This window comes from Phoca vitulina, unplaced genomic scaffold (genome assembly GCF_004348235.1).
Source record: "Phoca vitulina isolate PV1807 unplaced genomic scaffold, GSC_HSeal_1.0 scaffold16, whole genome shotgun sequence".
NCBI lineage: Eukaryota > Metazoa > Chordata > Mammalia > Carnivora > Phocidae > Phoca > Phoca vitulina.
The window spans coordinates 1,843,290-1,863,896 of NW_022589719.1; the positions used below are offsets into that span (position 1 = coordinate 1,843,290).

Sequence of the window (20,607 nt, forward strand, 5' to 3'; positions counted from 1 at the left end):
GAAATTTTAGCAAATGGATAAACAGGAAAGACTTGAACTTGGGAGGAGAATACTAATTAGTTAACCAAACATATGCAACTAGTAAAGCAGGACTACCGGAAGAATGATAAGAAAAAGGAGCAGAGGAAAGAAGTGTTGTTTACCAGGAATCATTGATGTTGTCATTATGGAAGAATTAGAAACTGGAAATTTTCAGTTTAGTGTAATTTTAGTTTATTTCATAGTTGAATGTACATTACAAGGGTGGGGGTGGGAGGCTCAGATCATCTTCATGTTTTCCAAGACCATGTCTTCTAATGGTTCCAGCTCAGCAGAGCTAGGAGATAAAAATGCCAGGACTTTAGAAGGAAGACTAGCCAAATATTAGTGGCTTGGGTTCTTAATTAACTGAATTCATTTTTCTGAGCTCTGCTCCTCAGAGGAAGACAGTAAAATAGATGGAGGCTGAATACTTTCTAATAGAAGTAGGCTGTTTGGTGAATATCCTCATTAATTAAAGTTGAGGGTGATAGGGCTGAATTTTAAAAACATTTTTTATACATTTTTTTTACATAAATTGATAAATATGCCAATTACAACCATTTTTTAAGTATGGTCTTTCCCCTCTTTTTCCTGTTTTTTTTGTTTTGCTTTTTGCTTTTTTACCTCTTCCCCCCCTCTCTCCTCTCCACTCCACTCACCCCAAAGCACACTGGTCACCAGTATTTGTGTTTTCACATTGTACTGGATCTCTCTCTCTCTCTCTCTCTCTGTCTTTCTGTCTCTGACACACAATGGGATCATATTATACACCTTTTAATGCATCTTGCTTTTCTCACACAATACCTCAGGAAAATCTGAGCCAACTGTGTGACTCTAAATCATTCTTTTTAACAGCTGCAAATCATTCCATATTTTAGCTACTATTCATCTAATGTGGATATTTTTTCCCTGGGCTTTCATTTGTCAACCACACTATAATCAACATTCCTGCACTGAGCCATTGTTTTTTCGGGTAGATTCCTAAGAGTGAGATTGCTGGATCAAAGGAGAACACAGTCCTTTCTTTTTTCTCTCCCTTTAGAAGAATAGATGCTAATAGACTTTGTTTCTAATTTGCAAGTGATGTTGAGCACTCACTTTTCCTCCCTCAACCTCTGTTTTCTCACTGGTAAGGGAGACATGTGGGATTATAGATGACCTTGAATGTCCTTTGCAGCTTGTTCTAAACTTATCTGCGTCTGCGCCCACTGCCCTGTGTTTTGCTGCAGTGAAGTGAGAATCATCCCTACTGCTGACTCAGGAACAAGCGTCCTGCCTGTCTGAGTCTCAGGATTTGGAACCTACATTTTGCACACAGACTGGTCATTTAGCTGAGCCACTGATTTCCAACTTCGGACTCTACTGAAATGCCTTGGTGAAGGAAGCTGTACTTGATTAGTTCGGTTCTCCCTGACAGCCGAGGTCCAAATGAGAACTGGACAGCAAAGGTCATTGTCATTTTTCTTGAGATTTACCTTGATCCAAAAAAAGGTGTCTCAGGACACGTTCATAGCAGCCTCTGTGTTTGGGCACTTTTCCAGGATGCTCCCAGTTTTCTTTTAATGAAGATAAATACTTGATTATTGCGTGACCAAACCACTGAATAAGAAGAGAAAATGTTGCAAAATGATTACTCTGTAAGGCTTTCTACTCTGTGCATGTCTACCCATTTTAAACCTTCTGGACCAGGGAGAAGCACCTGTCTTATTTGCTAAATCAGATGGACTTCGAACAGATAATTTTTCCAGCCTGAATAATAGCAGTTGCTTATTGATAGCAAACCAGGCAGCTGACCTGTCTAGGCACTTCACATGCCTATTTTCATTTAACCCTCAAACAACCCTTGAGGTAGGTTAATATTCTCATCATCCTCATTTTACAGATGGAGAATTTACCCCCAAGGTCACAGAGGCTAGGAGGTGGTGTAGTCTGTCTGCAGAGTCCATATTCTTAGCACAAAACAACACTGTAGTAGAACTGGGCAGCAGTGGGCAAGTGGGACAAAAACACTGCAGGGCTTCTCAACTCTCTTGTTAATGCCACCTGAAACCCACACTGAGCCCTCGCATCCACCTTCTATACAGGTTTAGGGCTCGAAATCATCCCAACGCCCTGTGCTCACATTATTATATCCTGAATGGTGGGGTGGACCGGAGTCAACACAGATCTGGGCTCAAGATCTGGCTCTGCCTGCTGGCCTTCGGCAAGTTTCTTCCCCTTTCTCTCAAACTAGCCCCTCGGCTCTTTTTCACCTGCTGTCCCGAGGAGGAGAGGAGGCTAGTACCGCCAGCGCCAGCTAACCCCGGAGCGGGCGCTAGTAAAAGGCAGGCTTCTCTCCCTCCTGTCTTCTTCCCTGGTGCCACGGAGGGCAGCACCTTGAAAGCGCTGGGCCACTCTCCAGGCCCTCTCCTGCCTGGGTTCCAGTTTGTCCCCCGTGTCGTGGCACAAACACCGGGTCGGGACGGCCTCTTCTTCAGTAGACGCCACCCTCTCCCCCCGCAAATGCCGGATAGACATGGATTTTCAAAAAATAGCTATTTATTTGCTTATCAGCAAGGAGCGGGGGGCAAAGTGATCGAAGGCGAAATCAATTACTATTTTTCATCTTTGACAAAGTAATTAAGGCCAGAGTGACTGGTTAATTCCGACCGAATGGCTACGCGGTGATGGATGCGGATTTACGGCCTCTTCGGCGACCGCGCGCGGGCCGGATTATCACTCCAAACAGGCGCCGCGGAGGGCGGGGGGCGGAGGCCCGAGTCCGCAGGACTTGCATCTTTTATTCTAATTCTTTTTTAATACTGCGGCTCCATCCCGGCGCTGCCCGAGCGCTGACACACAGCCGCACGCCCGACGAGCTGCCCCGGGCCTCCAGCCTCGCCACGCTCGCTCCCTCCCGCCCTCGCACCCCCACCCTGCTGCCCGCCGGGGCCCGCCACCCCGCCTCCGCGCTGGCATCACAGCGACCCCTCTTGGTCTCCCCGCCCCAGACCCTCCCTCCACGCGGAACGCAGCCCCTCCTTTCTAGAATCTTGCGGCTGGAAGTGGGGTGCGGCGGGGAGCTCAAGCAGCGCCCCCACCCCGCAGCCTTCCCTGCGCGTCAACCGCCTCGGAAGGGCCTGACGCGTGACGGGCGCCAGGCGGGAACCCAAGTGCGCACTAGGGGGGTTGAGCGGGGACGGGAGCGTCACTTGTGCCCAGGGCCGCAGTACTCCCGGCTCCCGCCCCAGCCTGGGACGTCAGTGCGCCCAGGAACGTCGGGGTGCTAGTGGACGCTCCACCCGCTCCCACATAGCGGGGGCGGCTCAGATGCACGAAGAAAGGCCAGAGCTTTTCCAATTCGTGACTGTCCACGGTGGAAGTCTGACCAGGGCCCGCGGGGGGGGGGGGGGGGCCTACCCGACCCAGGGGCGCGCCACGTGGTTCGGAAGTGGGGACTGTCAGGCCTGCCCCTTACCCTTCTCGCATCCTTGGAAACGGGGGTCTGTTTCTGAAGAAGCGCCAAGCAGGCTCCCTCGGCTTTCCCCGTGGCTCCCAGAGTCTAGGGTGCTTCCCAGCGCCCAGCGAGGCAGAAACACGCGCCCCTGCGGGCTTTTGGGCCCCGCCTCGTCTGTTGCCCTCCTACTGCCAGAGACCAGCACATTCCCACCCTGGTCTTCCTTACTCCTTCTCCTGGACCTCGCCTGGCTCCCCGAGGAGCGGGCCTCGGAAGAGAGCGCGACTGGGCCCCCGCGGCGTCCCTGTAGAAGGGGTGGGGGGAGATTTTCCGGGGTTTGAACGCGACTTTCTAAACCTCAGTTTCCCGGGCTTCTCAAAGGTTGTTGCCAAAACTAAATGAAGATAATTCGTGGAAAGCCCTTACACAATGGTTCAGTGTTGAGAGCTTAATAAATGTTAACGCGAAACTACAATAAAAAGCGGCGTGAAACCCGCAAGGCGACTCTCAAGGAAGGCCTTATCAGGGAACCTATGCTCGTTCCATCCTATTGCAGACCGCGGGTCGCAGCTGGTTGCCCTCGGAAGGGCCAGGCGGGCAAGCCAGTGAGCCGCGGTACCCGAGCGCTCTAGAGCAGCTCGGAAGGAGGCGGGAGGGGTCTCCGCAGTGCCCCGGGCGCTCACAGCAATCTGCCGCCGCAGCCTCCGCCTGCGGCCTCCATGGCATTGTCCTCCTGCCGCGTGGGGACTGCCCAGCCGAGTGCGACGGAGCCGACCCCGAGGCGGTGGGGCGGGCTGCGGATGGCGGGGAAGGGACAAAGTGCCTTCCTCGGCTCCCAACCCCCGAGGCCAAGGGTTCCCCCAGCGAGGCTGGCCAGAAAGGAGAAAGGGGAAGCGTTTCATTACGAATCCCCTTTTAGTCTTCTTTGTAAAGGTGTCTTCCCTTTCTTCTGATTATAGCCATTGCTTTGTACTAACAGCAAAGTCCATCTTTGGGGCCACCCCTCACTCCCGCTGCAGTACAGTAGAACATCCTATCCTGTGGCTTCCCGGTTGCCCAGCCCTGCTGCCTGGTTGTTGGAGATCTTGATCTGGAGGACCTCCCAGACCTTTCGCTTCCACATCAGGCCTTGCCGTGGTGGATTTTTATTGAGAGGGCTATGAAGAAAGAATGGTTGTCCTTTGACTTTGAAAGTGACCTAAGAAGGAGGTTACTGTTGGAAATAATTTCCTCTTTATTTCTCGAAGGTATTTTCAGAGGAGCCTAAACACAATGAGAACAGTCATAATTTTACTCAGAATTTCTTTTGTGTTAATAGAGATAAAAGAGGAAGGCAAATATTAGACCTCAATTTGTAAGCGAAACCCCTAGTTTTCTGGGAGGGCTGTCTAACAACCCTCTAACACTGGTTGTCTGCGAGGGTAGGGCTGTGAGGATCTGAAGTCCGCATACACGAAGGCAGGTACACCCTTATAAATGAAGGACACGTGAGCACCAGCCATCCCAGAGCTGTGGCGCTACGTGCAGACCCTCGATCTCGGGGTAATATTGTGGAATCCGCTGCCTGCAGATCCGAGAGGCAGCAGTGGGGATCTAGAGGAAGAGAAAGACAGAAACATGACAGTGATTTAATTCCGTCCCCCTCTCCCACCTTGTAGCCCAATCCGCTCTGTTGGCGGCTGCGCCTTGCCTTGGGTGCAGTGGGACGTGTCCCTCCCATGTTTCCCTTAATTAGGAGGAGGCAAACTTCTGTCATCCCCTCCCGCCAGCTTCGGTTTAGTAATCAGACCCACATGAGTCACGCCGAACACGCAGCCCCCTCCCGCCGGAGGGATAACTGGCCAGCGTACTCTCGGTTGTTGTCCCTTTAAAACTCGAATCCAAGGGGGTATGATTTATCAAACTTGTATTATCAAGAAAATGTCAAACGAAGGGCACCTTGCTTTGCACTGACGCAAACCTGGCCTTTCCCAAGGAGATATAGAAAGCGCCTCTCTTGCTGGAGTCAAACCCAGTCTTGTCAATAGCTGGTTTCACTCTCTACCCGTTCAATCTGTTGCCAGTGTCAGACATGGTGAGTGTTTGCTTTTGTTCTTTTAAGAGAGGAAGCTGTGGGTGGAGGGAGGGCAGATTCGTTTAGAATAGTTCTTTTTGAAATGTTCTGTGCATTTTGGAAGAGGAAGGGAGGGCAATTCTTGAAGCCATAGGTATTTTGTTCTGAGCATCACCTGAGGTCGGAAAGAGGTTTCTGAGGCTGTGGAGGTTGGAGGGATCTCCTAATCGCGATCCCGGGCACTGTCCTCGGTGCTGAAAGCCAGGTGCCGGTACTGAGGCTAGTCGCTCAGAGTCCTAGAGGCTATTGAGATAAGAATGCTTGCCGGAGCCAAGGTATTTAGATCTAGTGCAAATTAATGAGTTCTGATCTGTGCTTTATGAAAGACGGTTAGATGAGATGCACGTGGTTGAGGTGAAGGTTATATGATCATTCTTACAGTATAATAGTAAATATTGGTGCTAATAATAAGGGAGCCCTGAAAGATAACACGAGGAGAGAAAGCAGACAGAAAAACCACCGCTGGTATTTCTCTTCGCTTGAAACTCAGTTGAGAAAAAACAAATGAAAATTCGTCCTGAGTTTTGGCCTCCAAGCAGGTGTAGGGGCATGAAGGACGTTAGACTCTTGTGAATACTGGAGGGAGAAGGAGAATCCAAAAACTTTGCATGTTGTTTTACATATCTGGGAGTCTGGAAGTGTGTAGGTTGTGTAAGATAACAAACCTGGTTACTATCTTGTGTTTTACATCTGGTTTATTATGGTTGTTGTGGGGTTGTTGTTGTTCTTGTTGTGTTGGTCGTGATCCTTACCCCTGCCTTTGCTACCTGGAGGGCGGGGATGGGTTTGGTGCGCTGGGATTCGCACAACCGATTTAGCCTGAAATACTCCAAGGTGCCAGGGCATCAGCTTTGTGGCCACAGCTTGCCTATAGCTTATTAAAAAAAGAAGAAAAAAAAAAAGCAATGTGCATTATTGAATGACAAAGGAAATGGGGCGGAAAATTAAAGAATCTTTCTACAATGGTGATGGGGAGGTGGGCACCCTACAGCCGTGATGTGAAATCCAAAGAGGGTAGGGAGCTCATGGCTGTAGGGCTATTTCCACCCTCCTCTTCTCCCCCCCTCCAAAACAAAAAAAAAAATAAAAAATAAAAACAACAAACATTACTGTTTTCTTAGTTTTCCCACCATCAAGGAGAGGACTATTAACTGCTTTATGCCATCTGGTTATTGACAAGACAGGCAAATTGAGAAATACAGTTTTTTTTGGAGGGGAAAAAAAAAATCCAGATTCCAGTTTATTCCCTAGATATTGTGTCTGGACCTGAGTGGTGAACGTCTTTATATGTAGATACAAGTATTTTTAAAGCAGCCGTGACTTTTTGTGTGTGTGTGTGTGCACAAACTTCACATTGCATTTGCAGGATTGCGGTGCTCCCAAAGAAATGAATACACAACCAGCCAACAGCCTGGGGGCGGCGATGGCTCTGGGCCACCACGACGGCCGGTGCGCGCCCAGGACGAGCCCGGAGCAGGAGCTTCCCGTTGCCGCCGCCGCGCCGACGCCGCGTGTGCCCAGGTCCGCTTCCACCGGCGCCCAAACTTTCCAGTTCCCCGACGCGCGAGCCTGCGAGGCCGAGCGGCCGGGAGTGGGGGCTTGCAAACTCAGTAGCCCGCGGGCGCCGGCGGCCTCGGCAGCGCTGAGGGACTTGAGCGAGGCGCGCAGCGCGCAGGCCGCCGCTCTTTCTGGGGCCGCCGGGCCCGGCAACGCTCTTCATTGTAAGATTCCGGCCCTGCGCGGCCCCGAGGGGGATGCTAACGTGAGTGTGGGCAAGGGCACCCTGGAGCGGAACAATACCCCGGCTGTGGGCTGGGTGAATATGAGCCAGAGCACCGTGGTGCTGGGCACGGATGGAATCACGTCCGTGCTCCCGGGCAGCGTGGCCACCGCTGCCGCCCAGGTAAGCAGGTCGCGCTCAGCCCGCGCCGCCTCCTGCTCCCTAGGCGTGCGAGGCGAGCCGGGCTGTGGCGGGTGCACGTGTGCTGATGGGGAGACCGGTTGGCAGTGCCAGGTAATGGATGCGGGAGGCAGCTTTGGGGCTTCGGAAGCTCGCACTGCTCTGGGGTCCCCAGTTCAGGGCGCGAGGGCTGTAGTGACCCTGCCAGAGAGATCGAGAACTCAGGAGCTGCCGCTACCTGTCCCTCCCCAGCCTCGGTAGTCTCGGACATTGGGGTGCAGCCTCATTAAGCAGTTGAGGCAGATAGGTTTATGAAAACAGGACTCCCCCTTTTGTCTATGACTGAGTCTTTAAAATGTTTTCCCTTAATTAAAAAAATTTAAAAGGGGGCACCCGGGTGGCTCAGTCAGTTGAGCCTCCAATCGATCTCAGCTCAGGTCCTCATCTCAGGGTCCTGAGTTCAAGCCCACCCCCCCTTGGGCTCCACGCTGGGCGGACCCTACTTAAAAAATAAAAATTAAAAAATAAATACCGAGGAACACCCCCACCCCTGCACCGCGGGGAATAACAGTTTAAGTACTATAGCCTTTTCACTTAGAGTTACCTGCTATCACATGAGAATTCATTGATGAGAGGTGGGTTCACATGAAGGTACTTCTGAAGCTTAAGCTTCGGGACTCTTCCAAAACCCAGTAACTAATTTTGTTATCATAACTTTGTATATTTTGCTGTGTGTTTTTTTTTTTTAAGGGGACTTATCTCAATTGAATAAGCTCCATGCCCCACAAACCTGAACCTTCCTCTGGATTTGATCCTTTATGTTCAACCGGAGGCATGAAAACCACACAGAGCAAATCCCAATCCTGGGTTAAGGATAAGGCAACTAATACTGGTTACTATTACCCTCTCTCATGTGGGCTCTTGTCTTCTTCCTTTTCCCTCCAGTCCCCCTCCTTCCTCTGTCCTGTGTCACGTACTTCAGTTCTTCCCTTCCTACCCCTTGTCTTTCTGCAGTCTCCTCCCCTTCCCTGGGCTTGGGGGCTAGGCATGCATCTAGTACTGGGTGCTGGAATCAAAACACCTGTGGGCGTGAGATTTCAGGTTTATACAGCCCTTGTGTTCATAGTCATTCTATTGTTTGTGTACACACACACACACACACACACACACTCATCCTCAGGCTCACACCACAGGAGCCCAGCTGCTAGAATAATAACTGGAAATGAACATACACGTAGGCTTTCCCACTCTGCCCCTGTTTTTGGAGTCCACTTCTGGGGCGTTTGTTGGTATATATTAACTGCCTGTGACAGCATGTGCCCAACAGTGTGACCCAGGTGGAGGCAGAAGATTGTTCCAGATGCCTTGCTTAACCTCCGCACTGCGGCACCAGCAGCGAAACTCCCACCCGTTCAGCTCGGGAAGAACCGGAGGGTGGGTGGGGCTGGAGGTGGTGTGCACGGGAGAGGAGCGGAGAGGGGAATGTTGCAAATGTTCAGAGTAGATGAAGTTCAGCGTTTGCCTATCTTCAGCTCTGCCCATTTTTCTGTTCTTGCCTTTCTGACACCTGCCTCGGCCCTCCTCTGTTCCAGAGACTTCCTCCTCTCCTGATAGCTCCTTTACCGCCCACAGCCTGTGCAACAGTGTGAGGCATACCAGGTTGCTAGAATAGGAAATGAAGTATGACTGAGGAGGCAGAAGCTGGGCAGTGATTTGGGTCCCTGGAACCTTTGTGTGGTGTCCAGGTGCCCTGAACATTTTGAATTTATTTGAGGTGGCTTCACCCCCATCCTTTCCTGCTTAGTAGTGAGGCATTCCAGAACGAGGCACTGCCCCTAAGAGAGCATCTTAGGGTGAACATGGAGAGGTGAGCCTCAAAGGTCCATAGATGGCTGGAGCTGGAAGGTGCCTCAGGGGATAGTTATTCTGAGCCCCTCGTTTTACAGCTTGGGGCACAGAGCCTCAGAGAGAGAAAGTGGCTTGCCTGGGATGATCCAGTGGTAAAGTTTAGACCAGAACTCAAGGCATTAGATATCCTGTCTCTTACCATATCTACCTTCTCTGTTCTTCCTCTTGTTTCACACCCACATCTCCCTCCTTCCTGTTTCCCTTTCCCTGCTGTTGAGAGGTGCCCCCCTTAAATTAGCCGACCAGGCAGGTTCTGCCTGTAGGCTTTGGCAGAGAACGTGAGGCAGGGGCTCTGGCTGGCTTCGGGGATTGCAGCTCTATTTCTCGCCTAGCAGACTCCAGAGGGAGAAAGGGCTGAGGAAGGGGTGTGTTGAGGGTTTGGGGGAGGGTGGGGTTGGTTAGAGATCTGCTTGCTGGGGATTCTAGGCATGATATTGGGGGGCTGCTTGCCAACTGAACTCTTGGTCAGGGGTTGGGGTTGGAGGGACCTGCTTGCAATCAACCAACAGGTTCAAGGTTTGGGGAAGGCTGCTTGCTGGTGTGCCCTGACTGCAGGATTTGGGAAGGAGGGCTTTAGGGATCTGTTGAAGAGGAATCTTCAGATCAGAATTGGGACCTGCTTGCTGAAAGAGTCTCAGGGCAGGGTTGAGGGGTGAGGGCCCTGCTTGTAGATGCATCTTCTCTTCCAAATTGGGGTCCTGCTTGCCAATGCATCCTCGGTTGGAAAATGGGGGCCTGCTTGCTGGGAAAGACCCTCAGCAGGGGGGAGGGGTGGAATGGGGCCTGCTTGCCGATCGACGGGGCTGTTATCCGACAATGTGCTTTTCCGCCCCCAGGAGGACGAGCAAGGGGATGAGAATAAGGCCCGAGGGAACTGGTCCAGCAAACTGGACTTCATCCTGTCCATGGTGGGGTACGCAGTGGGGCTGGGCAATGTCTGGAGGTTTCCCTACCTGGCCTTCCAGAACGGGGGAGGTATGGCTTTTCCGGTCTTTCAGCCTGCGGCACGGTGGGGCGGGCACTTGTGGGTTGGGGAGGTGCCCAGAGCCACGGGACTGGGCTGGGAGGGGAGGCTCAGAGCAGCCTCCTCACGCTCCAGCCCCACCCCCAGTAGGCATCAGTGCTGACCGAGAGGGCAGGAGCCACTGTAACTGGTTGGCACTAGATCCAGGAGGCTTTTATCAGGAGATGGAGCTCAGGGGAGAGGTGGGCCTCCGTGATCCCCCACCGAACCAGCTTGGGAGACAGGATCCTGAGCCAAGTGGGCATTGACAGAGGGGAGTTCAAACTCTAATTTAGCTGACTAATATTCTGGTAGCAGCACACTCTATATACCTAAACAGCAGTAGCTGTGTGGTCCTAGACACTAAATTAAGGACGGTTTAAGATTATAACCTGGAAATCTGAGCCTACCTAGGAGACTTTGAGAATGGGTATTTGAGTCATGCAGAATGCAGGAGAACCACACGGTGTGAGTGGAGAGAAGCTGAGGGTTGTATTCTCGAAAACCTCTCAGAAGTTCCCACACACGTACATCCTCTTGGGCATAAGTGGGACAGATTTTGACTTTAGCCGAATTGTTTGGCAAAAAACGGTTTTCGTTTCATCGGTCTTCACTGGGTGGAAGAAGCTGCTTTTGAAGGAAAACCACTTCTGAAATGGTGAGGATGTCAGGCACACAACAGCTGCCAGTCCTCTAGAATCCTCTGTACCTCTTCTGTACCCACCAAGGAGGAGGGACCCAGCACATTCAAGGTCCTCTTCGCTTGCCCTCTCCACCCTGAAGCGTCTTACCCAGTGGCTTGCCAGCCCCCACACATTGCCCAAACTGACAAGTTCCCCTCTAGGAATAGGAATTTACAACCAGGACTCCCTCCTAGGACCAAAGAGACCCTCACCCCATCAGGTTAGGGTTTTTGGTTTCTGTTTTCTGTTGGGTGGGCTCCAGACAGTAGACACGTGCTGCACCATGGGATGCTTAAAACAGAAAAATATGCCTTCTCCCCTCCAATTCCAAATTAGGACACATTGACAAGTACTTATGAGGGCTGCAGATCCTTTGCAATCAGAGATGCCCTGGAAACAGAAGAACGTGTGCGGGCCACACAAATGTAGGCACCCCAGCTGGGTTTCCCCTTGGTTTTCTGCAAGAGTCCCAGCCCAGGGTGCAGGAAGTGGGCCCGAGATGCTATAAAAAGGCTTCCAGTGACAGGGAGCGGCTGGGTACACAAGATGGGGCTAGGCAGGGAGTTTCAGCCAGGGGAACTCAGCCGGTGAGACTACCCACGTTTTGCTCCCCCCTCCCCCCAGGGATCTGCAAAGTGTGTTTCTGCGTCTGGCCCAGCGGTTCCAGGAGCTCCTTGTGGAGCCAGGGAGGGGGAGGCAGACTTTTTCGCACTGCGTCTCTGGCCCCTGCAGCCCTCAGCACTGGGTGGAAAGCCCCGCCTCCTCTTCAGGAGCGGAAGAGAAGGACTGCATAATCCACATCTTAAAAACCCCCGTCAGGAGAGGCCAGAGCAGGATCCCTGGTTTTACTCCCCATCAGTTCGAGGCCTCTGCGGGGCCTTCCCTGCCTGGAAAGGCCCAAGCGGGAAAGGTCCTTCTGCCAGACAGGAAGTTGGAAAGAGTGGACCAGAGAAAAGTCAGCTTTTCTTCTGTGGAGCACAGGGTTCTGGGCTCTGGCCTCCCTGATGCCCAAATTGGCTCTGACCCATGCAACAGTCTTCCTGGTCCCATCTTTTCAAAGATCATGGCTGTTTCCCACAGCCTTCCCAAACAATCTAAAAGAATCGTTGAAGGGAAAAAACCCCAGAGAACCTCCAGCAGTCTGTGGCGGCCTCCCCACTATTACTGTCCTGGTTGGGGGTGGGCGGTGTTCCAGGGAATAAAGAGATGAAGAGGTGACAACCTCAGGGAGCTCCCAGTCTTGATAAGACACCAAGTAAATATTGTCAAGTGCTCAGTGCCTGGGGAAGTGACTATGGGAGGACAGAGAGGGGAGGCTTCTTGGAGGAGGAAGCAGCATTTGAGTTGACCTTGAAGGATGGAAGGGACTTTTATGTGGGGAAGGAAGTTGAGAAGTGCCTGGTGGCTCCAGTGGTGGGGAGAGGAATATTCTAGGCACTTGTCTGGCAGAGCAGACCCAGGACCTATTGCCAGGAGGTGTGCTGGTAACTCGGGTTATTGCACAGAAGGGCTCTTGGAATCTACCTTAGTAGATGTTAGGTCCTTGGAGGGTAGAGATGCCCAGAAGATTTCACCAAATCTGACTCCAGTAGAGAGTCAAAGGTGTGGATTTGTTGCATGCTGGAAGAGCTTAATTTGGGGACATTGAAATGCTATAGTAAGAAAAAGAAAAGAAGAGAAAAGAATAAAAACCAACCAGCACACAACCGCTAGTGACCCGTCCAGTGGGGAATTGGAAAGAGGAGTGTGTTTGTGGGGTACTCTCACATTTTGTAGAGGAGGGCTGTTAAATGTTCCCGGGGGGCCTGTGGTTGAGCTGGAATATCAAAGGTTTCCTGGAAAATGAGGGGGAGCCAGCTCCCACCCCAGAGGGCGAATGTGGTCCAAGCCAGCCTTGGTTTCCCAGGGCTCTCACTTCCCACTCTCTCTTCCCAAGGTGCTTTCCTTATCCCCTACCTGATGATGCTGGCTCTGGCCGGGTTACCCATCTTCTTCCTAGAAGTGTCTCTGGGCCAGTTTGCCAGCCAGGGGCCAGTGTCTGTGTGGAAGGCCATCCCGGCTCTGCAAGGTGAGTCCATGAGTGCACCCTGCCTTCCAGCCTCCTCAGCCCTATCCTGCTCTCTCTGGCACCACGCGGCCTCCAGGAGAGCGATTTGCTTTTGTGAACAGTAGAATTCACGGTTTCCTTTATTTGATCAATTCCACCTCTGGGACCCTCTGAATAATGGCCCAAGATTGCCTCTGGCATTGTTCTGTGCCCAGCAGAATGCCTCAATGTCCCTGATAGAGAGAGTCCACTCCGCTGTTTGTGTATCCATCTGTAAGAGAGCCAAGACCTAGCTCCCCACCCTGTGCCCAACTGTAAGAATTCCCGAGGATCTGGGGTGGAATAAATCCCTGGAAATTTTGCTTCTGCAGGTTGTGGCATCGCAATGCTGATCATCTCCGTCCTAATAGCCATATACTACAATGTGATTATTTGCTACACACTTTTCTACCTGTTTGCCTCCTTTGTGTCTGTCCTGCCCTGGGGCTCCTGCAACAACCCTTGGAACACACCAGAATGCAAAGATAAAACCAAACTTTTATTAGGTAAGTTTGGATATACCTACCTTAAGTGGTGGGCACAGAGATTAAAACAAACAACCACATATACTTACTTCTAACATTTCTTTTTTTAAAATATTTTATTTATTTACTTGAGAGAGAGTGTGTGAGAGAGAGCACAAGCAGGGGGGAGGGATAGAGAGAGAGGGAGAAGCAGACCACCCGCTGAGCAGAGACCCCCCCCCCCCCCAATGCGGGACTGATCCCAGGACCCTGGGATCCTGACCTGAGCGGAAGGCAGATGCTTAACCAACTGAGCCACCCAGATGCCCCTAATTCTAACATTTGAAGAACTCATGGCTCAGAGGAGGAGTAATCAAACTTTGTTTGCTCAGGACTAACTGGAGTGTTTGTTAAAAATGTAGATTAACATAATAAAAAGAGGGGGGATATGAAAAAATGCAGATTAACAGGCCCACCAGATCGTCCGATATATTAGATTTGGGTGGGGTTGGGAAATTTGCATTTTAGCAAGGTCTCCAGGCGATTCATTTCATTTGTTTGCAGGGTACAAGTTGAAAGCAATGGGGTCTTAGAACCTAGGAGAGTAATGCATGGGATCCTGGGTTCACACTTAACAAAATCCTGCTCAGTGCATGAGGTATTTATGAGAACAGATGCTTGACCAGAAAATCTCTGATAGAAATGTGCATAATGCAGTACCTAGAAATGGGGACATCCGTCTGCCCAGGTCGTCAGGGAGAGTTCCTGAAGGTCCCGGTCAGACCTGAAATCCCCTGGGACTTGAGGGCTTGCGGGGAGCTTGCTGGGTCGAAGGCAAGTGGGTGAAAGTGAGGACGAGCAGGGCAGGCTTGGGGGCAAGACCCTCTGGTCTAAATGACATCTCTGCCCCTAAAAGCACGTGGGTATGGGTCGGGTAACTTTTCTCTCTGGATCTGCATTTTCATCATTTCTCAAGTAGAAATAATAATATTCTTGTTGCTGTAAGGGCAGCAAGAAACAAAGGATAAAGGAGCCCTCCGGAAATCGAGGTGCCTCAGTCACCTTTGGTCTCTGGTCATTTCAATGGGTGTCAGTAAGCAAGTAGTTTCTTGTTTTCCCAGCAGATCTGTTATTCCCCTTAAGCTCACTCTGTGCTGAGGTCAGAATCCCGCGATCTCTACATGATTGGCTCTTAGTGTTGGCCTCCAAATTGGCACCTTTGCCCTCATGGCCCGCACATTGCAGAGCTAGGGCATTATTCAATCCTCTGAGTGTGTCAAGAGAGAAAGATGAAGTCTTCCCTCCCACACCCCCAGAGAGATGCACATACTAAAGGCAGTAATGCACACTGGAGCATATTTACACACGTGTGTATGCACATGCACGCCATGACCAACCTCTACCTAGAGAGGTTTTGAATAAGACTGAGGAAGAGCTAAAACTAAAGACATGTGCCCATTAAATTCAAACCTTGTGCACTTGGAAGTGCTCAGGAGTGGGGGGTGGGGGTTTGTGGAGGTTCCCAGATGTGTGGCTCACTGATGGTATGACCAAGAGCAAGTGTCCCTTCGACTCTCTGGGCCTCAGTGTTCTCATCTGGACAGTCCCCACGTCGATGGGTTCTTGGGTGAGGACAGCGGTTCTCAGCCCAAGCTGCTGTGCATCACAATCACCTGGGCAACTGATGAATCCAAACATCACTTAGGGGCCTCTGCAGACCAATTAAATCAGACAATTTGGGGATGGAGTTTTAAAGTTCTCCAGGAACCAAAGAACCACTAGGTTGGAGTTTGCCCCACACCCCTTCATTAGGATGCCCTTAACCATTTTTGGAACGTGCCCCACCTTCTTGCCCTGCAGTTTGTGCCCGCCCAGTGGTCACCTCTGCAAAGCTGCTCTTTGAGAGAATGCCACTCAGTAGCCGTTCACAGAATCACAACTAACAGTTAGCTGCTGGAATGGTTTGCTAGAACATTTTCCAGGACGGAGGATCTAGAGTGCAGAAATACCTCAAGGTCGTCCCGGAGCCTTGCTTGTCCTTCCCAGATTGTGCCTGGGAGGGGAAGGGCTGCTGGCTTGATTCAGGCTCCGTGGGAAGTTTCGGTCGAGACTTCCATCAGGAACCACGTGGGACAACGTGATCAGTGTCCTGCAGCTGTCCTCCAGGAGGGAGAGTAGTTCAGAAACAATATTCCCTTCCGCTAACAATATCCACTAATATTTCTGTGGCACCTTAACACTTAATGATAATAGCTAGCATCACTTCCTACAACTAGGCACCATGGTAATCCTTTTACTCATGTTACCAATGTACAACAAGCCAACATATGGCTTCTGTTATTATTTCCATTTTATAGATGAAAAAACTGGAGCTCAAGGTCATAGAGGTAGCTCTCTGATAGACCTGGGATTTGAACCCAAGTTTGCCTGCCTCCAAAGGTCATGGTCCTAAAGCACCATGCTAAATGCTCCCCAGTCTACAAGGCGGCTTCATAACTGATGTCTCTGCTCTTCCTAATAAGAGCCCTATGAGTTCCAAGGGGCTGGAGACATGGTTACTATTTTGCAGATGAGAAAGTAAACTCGAAGGCTCAGAGAGTGAAGTGACAGGCTGTAGATCGAAAGGTAGAACCAGCACCGAGATCTAGGTGTCAGGACCCCTGATTCTCTGCTTATCCAGGGTTCCTGAAGAGGCCGTGTTCCAGCAGGTTCTGCTCCACCAGTCGGGGCAGAGTGACATGAGTCCATATGTTCCCCGTTTGTAGCTGGGATTCTGTGGGGTAAAAAGAAAGCCTGTGCCAACTGTAGTTTGACTTCCAAGTTCCATTTCTGGGGATCCATCTTAAAAGGGAAAATCAGAGATACAGATAAAGATTATACATGATTGTTCATGGCAGCCACATCCACAGTCTTGGAAAACACTAGAAACACTTAACCAAATTCAAGTAATAACTGAATAATCCCATGGTTCAAATTAATTTATAGTACATCCATAGGATGAAGTACTCTATAGTCATTAAACACGAATATTTCATAAAACATGGGGAAATCCTCACCCAAATCCACAAAATGTGTTACCGATTTGGGACCATATTTTCTTTTCTACATTTTCTATGGTAAATACCTATTTATTTTATAGTCAGAGTATGTGTATGTATAGATATGGGTATATGTATACACATGCACACACACGTGTATGTATACACATACACAGGCATGCATGTGTACATACATACCTTTTGGAAGCAAGCTGAGCATGTTGACTAGGCCAGGTATGTGGGAGGGGGTGCCCCTGGTTTTGTGGAGTTTCCAGTATGGCTCACAATAACCCAGGACACCTTAAAGGCAGAGTAAGGGCATTACACAGCTAAGCTCCTAGTCGACTGGTAAAAACCACAAAAACTATGCAAGCTCTGAGCAGAGAGAAACAATGGATGTTTTTCACTCCGGTTATTCCCTGGGAGCACAGGGACAGGCTGGACAGATTTTTATCTCATCCTTAGCAAGTGCTTTACATTTTTCCTTTTTTTTTTTTTTTTAAAGCAACGTGTCAATCCCCACTCTTTCTTTGTGCAGCCCCTCCATCTCTTCTTCTCTGTGCTGTCTGCACATGGCTGTGTTCCGTTACTGGGGCCAGGCTAGCCCTTGTGGAAGTGCTGGTCCTTCGGGGTCCTGGGCTGACTTCAAAAAGGTGGTGATGGTCTGACTTGCAGAGACACTGGCAGCTTTATGGCCCCTGATGGACAAGTCAGGAGTTCAGACAGTGGATATTCCAGACTCTTTCCCAAATGGCCATTCTGAGAGAGGCTTGTTTAGGAAACGGAAAAAAAATCCCTTCCCCTAGTGCAGTGTTCCACTAATAATCTCCAGGCTCAGCCTCTCCCAGTAACTGCCCTACCATGAGATAGCGGGCCACTGGTCTCAGGAGGGAGGGATTGGATGGCTCGCAGTTATGACCTGCAGTCATAGCGGGGAGGTGTCTGTCCCATGGCTGGCTCAGCATGGCTGGGGTCCTGTTGCTCCCACCACCCAGCCGTGGCTCTGTCCCTGGGTAGAGGCTGGGCTTGCAGCATATTTCTAAGTTGTAGGTTATAAGAGAGACTGTCAATCCTTCAGGTCTCTGTAACGGAGAACGGCTAACCCATGCCTTGATGAGGGAGACCAGCGACTGTTCTGTGAAATGTAGGAACTGGCTGGATCCTTTAAAATGGGAACACCATAAATACCATTTCTATTTCTGGAATGGCTTCATTTTCATTAGAACTTTAATTAAATGATCCCTTTTCTCCCTGGTCTTTCATGTGCTTTCATTTATTAATAATTGCCCGAGTAAAGAGAATCCCATTCCAACAGCTTCCAATTTAGCGCGATCACGATCGCTGTTCTTTGTTCGGCGTTGCTGGGCTGCGGAGCGCTGCTGACGCGGCCCATCATTCCTCCGCGGGCCCAGCCGAAGGCGCCGGGCGCTGGGAAGCACGCTCCTGCCGCCCAGTGGTGGGAAGGGATACTGCAGGAGGCTTGAGGCTGCGGGGAGCCCGCCGCAGTGACGCCGCAATGGTGTGACCTTGCCCTGCCGCGGCGAGCGGGGATCCAGAGACATCCAGAGCCGCTCTCTAGGGAAGGTGCCCCGCGCGATTCACTGTGGCAGTTCTGGAAGCAAGCGATGTGGCCTTTGCCCGCATGTTAGCGATGTCTTCAGTCTTAGGGGATGGACGTACTTTTTGGCAGAAGTTCAGGAAATAACTACTGTGCTTACTTACAGAGAAAGGGATAGAGATGGTCCTTACGGTCTTCATTCAGATCGCTGCTGGGGGAAGCCATAATGATCCCTCTGTAAATATTTGATAGTTATTAGGCCGGAATCCCTCTGTCATTTGAATTAGACTAAAGAAGAGAATATTGAACAAGAAGGTACTTTGAGGACATTAAAAGCAGTGGTTCTCAACCCCGGGAGATTTCTCAGGAGATATTTGATAATGTTTATAGATATTTGGGGTTGTCACAACGGGGATTGGGGGGGTTGTGGTGGCAGGTGGATGCTCCTGCCATCTAGTGGGCAGAGGTCAGGGATGCTGCCAAATGCCCTGCAATGCGCAGGACAACTCCCACCGCAGAGAATTATCTGGCCGCCAAAGTCAATAGCAACACCGTTGAAAACCCTGGTCTAAAGAACTCATCAGAGATGAGATGAGATTCTTATAATTGTTGTTTTTAACATTTTATCCGATACAATGAGATATTCTGGGGGAATGGGTGGGAGGCAGTAGTGATTTATGGCTGGCCAGGAGCACTGTGGGAGAGGATGCTAAGGACTAGAGATGCCCACCCCATAAAAAGGTATAACAATGATGACTGAGTTATTGGCTAAAACTGATAGAGTCCAGCAGTGCTCTAGGCATTGTGAGAATTTTTTTTTCATCCTCGATGTCACTTACTTTGGGTTTTGCAACAATCTTGTGAGCTAGACACAACTATTACCAGACAGTGGAGGCGTGGACAGAAAAAGGAACTCATCTCAACTCTCAGGGCAGAGGAGCCTCGGAACCCACAGTCTTACCCACTTTGCTGTTCCACAGAGGGCATGCACTGGGAGTTCATGCACCAGACCTGGGTGGCCATGTGCTCTTTTATTGTGTTGTAGTTTGGTCCATGATATTTAAAAATAATTTGATCTTATTTCCAATATTTTAAAATGGAGAGGTTTCATGTAAATACCCAAATTTTCTACGTCTTTTCCCAGAACACCTGGAAAAGGCATGGCGCTGGTTGGCTGAAACAGTCTCTGGTTTGCCAGAGTCCCCACCTCCCCTTATTACCCTCTATTTTATGCCTTCACCATTTATGTCACCAGCCTGGCTTCTGAAGGTGTTTGAGTCTGTGATCGCTGCTCTCTGCTTCATAGCTGAGAACATGGCTCCCAGAAAGAGAATGCTTGTTTGCCTCCTGGTTTTGCCGCATGACCTTAACAAGCATGCTCTTCTCTGTGCCTCAGTTTCTTTATCTGCAGCATAGACAGTGGCGATACCTACCTCATGGGGTGATGCGAGGCCTAAATTGGTTGGTGCATATAAAGCACTTACAACAGTATCTGGTATGCTTTGTGTAAGTGGTAGCCATTGTTACTGTTGCTTTTCACTCCTTTATAAAATAATATCTTTTGGGATAAAATAGTATCTTGGTGGACTCTACTTAAACTATCTGTCAAGTGATCCGTATTTATAAAGCTGTCAGAGAGGCATTGTAATATGGTCAGAAGGACTTCAGTTTCTTCCTATTTAAAATGAACATAATAGGGGCGCCTGGGTGACTCAGTCAGTTGAGCATCTGACTCTCAGTTTTGGCTCAGGTCATGATCTCAGGGTTGTGAGATCGAGCCCCGCATTAGGCTCTGCACTGGGTATAGATTCTGCTGAAGATCCTCTCTCTCCCTCTTCTGCTCCTCCCCTGCTCTCTCTCTCTCAAAAAAATAAAATAAAATGAGCATAATAATATATACCTCCCAGATTTGATGAGGATTTCATGGGATAAGCATTGTTAAAGTGTCCAGCACAATGCCTGACATACTAAGACCCACATGGTTAGTCTCCTTTCCCCATCCCAGCCTAGATCAGGTCTTCTCAACCTCGACACTCCAGACATTTTGACCGGATAATTCTCTGTGGTGGGGGGATGTCCTGTGCATTGGAAGATATTTAGCAGCATCAGTGGCCTCTACCCACTAGAGGCCAGTAGCTCTCTGTTCCCCAGATATGACAACTAAAAATGTCTCCAGACATTGTCAAGTGTCCTCTGGGGGACAGATTCGTCCCCAGTTGAGAAGCACTGTGTTAGGTCTTGTTGGAGGCTCACAAGCACATGGCATGGTCACTGCCTCCGCTACCCCATGTGAGTGTGTGGAAAGCAGATGCAGTATGTATCTTAAAGCGTTTATTGTATGTCAGCTTCAAGGTGAACTCCTTAGTAAGCTTTCTGTGGGCGTAGTCCTTCGGAAGG

General features: G+C 50.2%; 1 protein-coding gene across 1 annotated transcript in view; it reads left to right on the forward strand.

Moving 5' to 3' along the window:
• SLC6A5 (solute carrier family 6 member 5) overlaps positions 1-20,607 on the forward strand; it is a 62,362-nt gene that overhangs the window by 5,601 nt on the left and 36,154 nt on the right. Inside the window, exons 4-7 of the mRNA XM_032414717.1 lie at positions 6,937-7,473; positions 10,215-10,353; positions 13,001-13,132; positions 13,483-13,656. Coding sequence (XP_032270608.1) covers positions 6,937-7,473; positions 10,215-10,353; positions 13,001-13,132; positions 13,483-13,656 — 982 coding nt within the window. The remainder of the gene's footprint in view (positions 1-6,936; positions 7,474-10,214; positions 10,354-13,000; positions 13,133-13,482; positions 13,657-20,607) is intronic.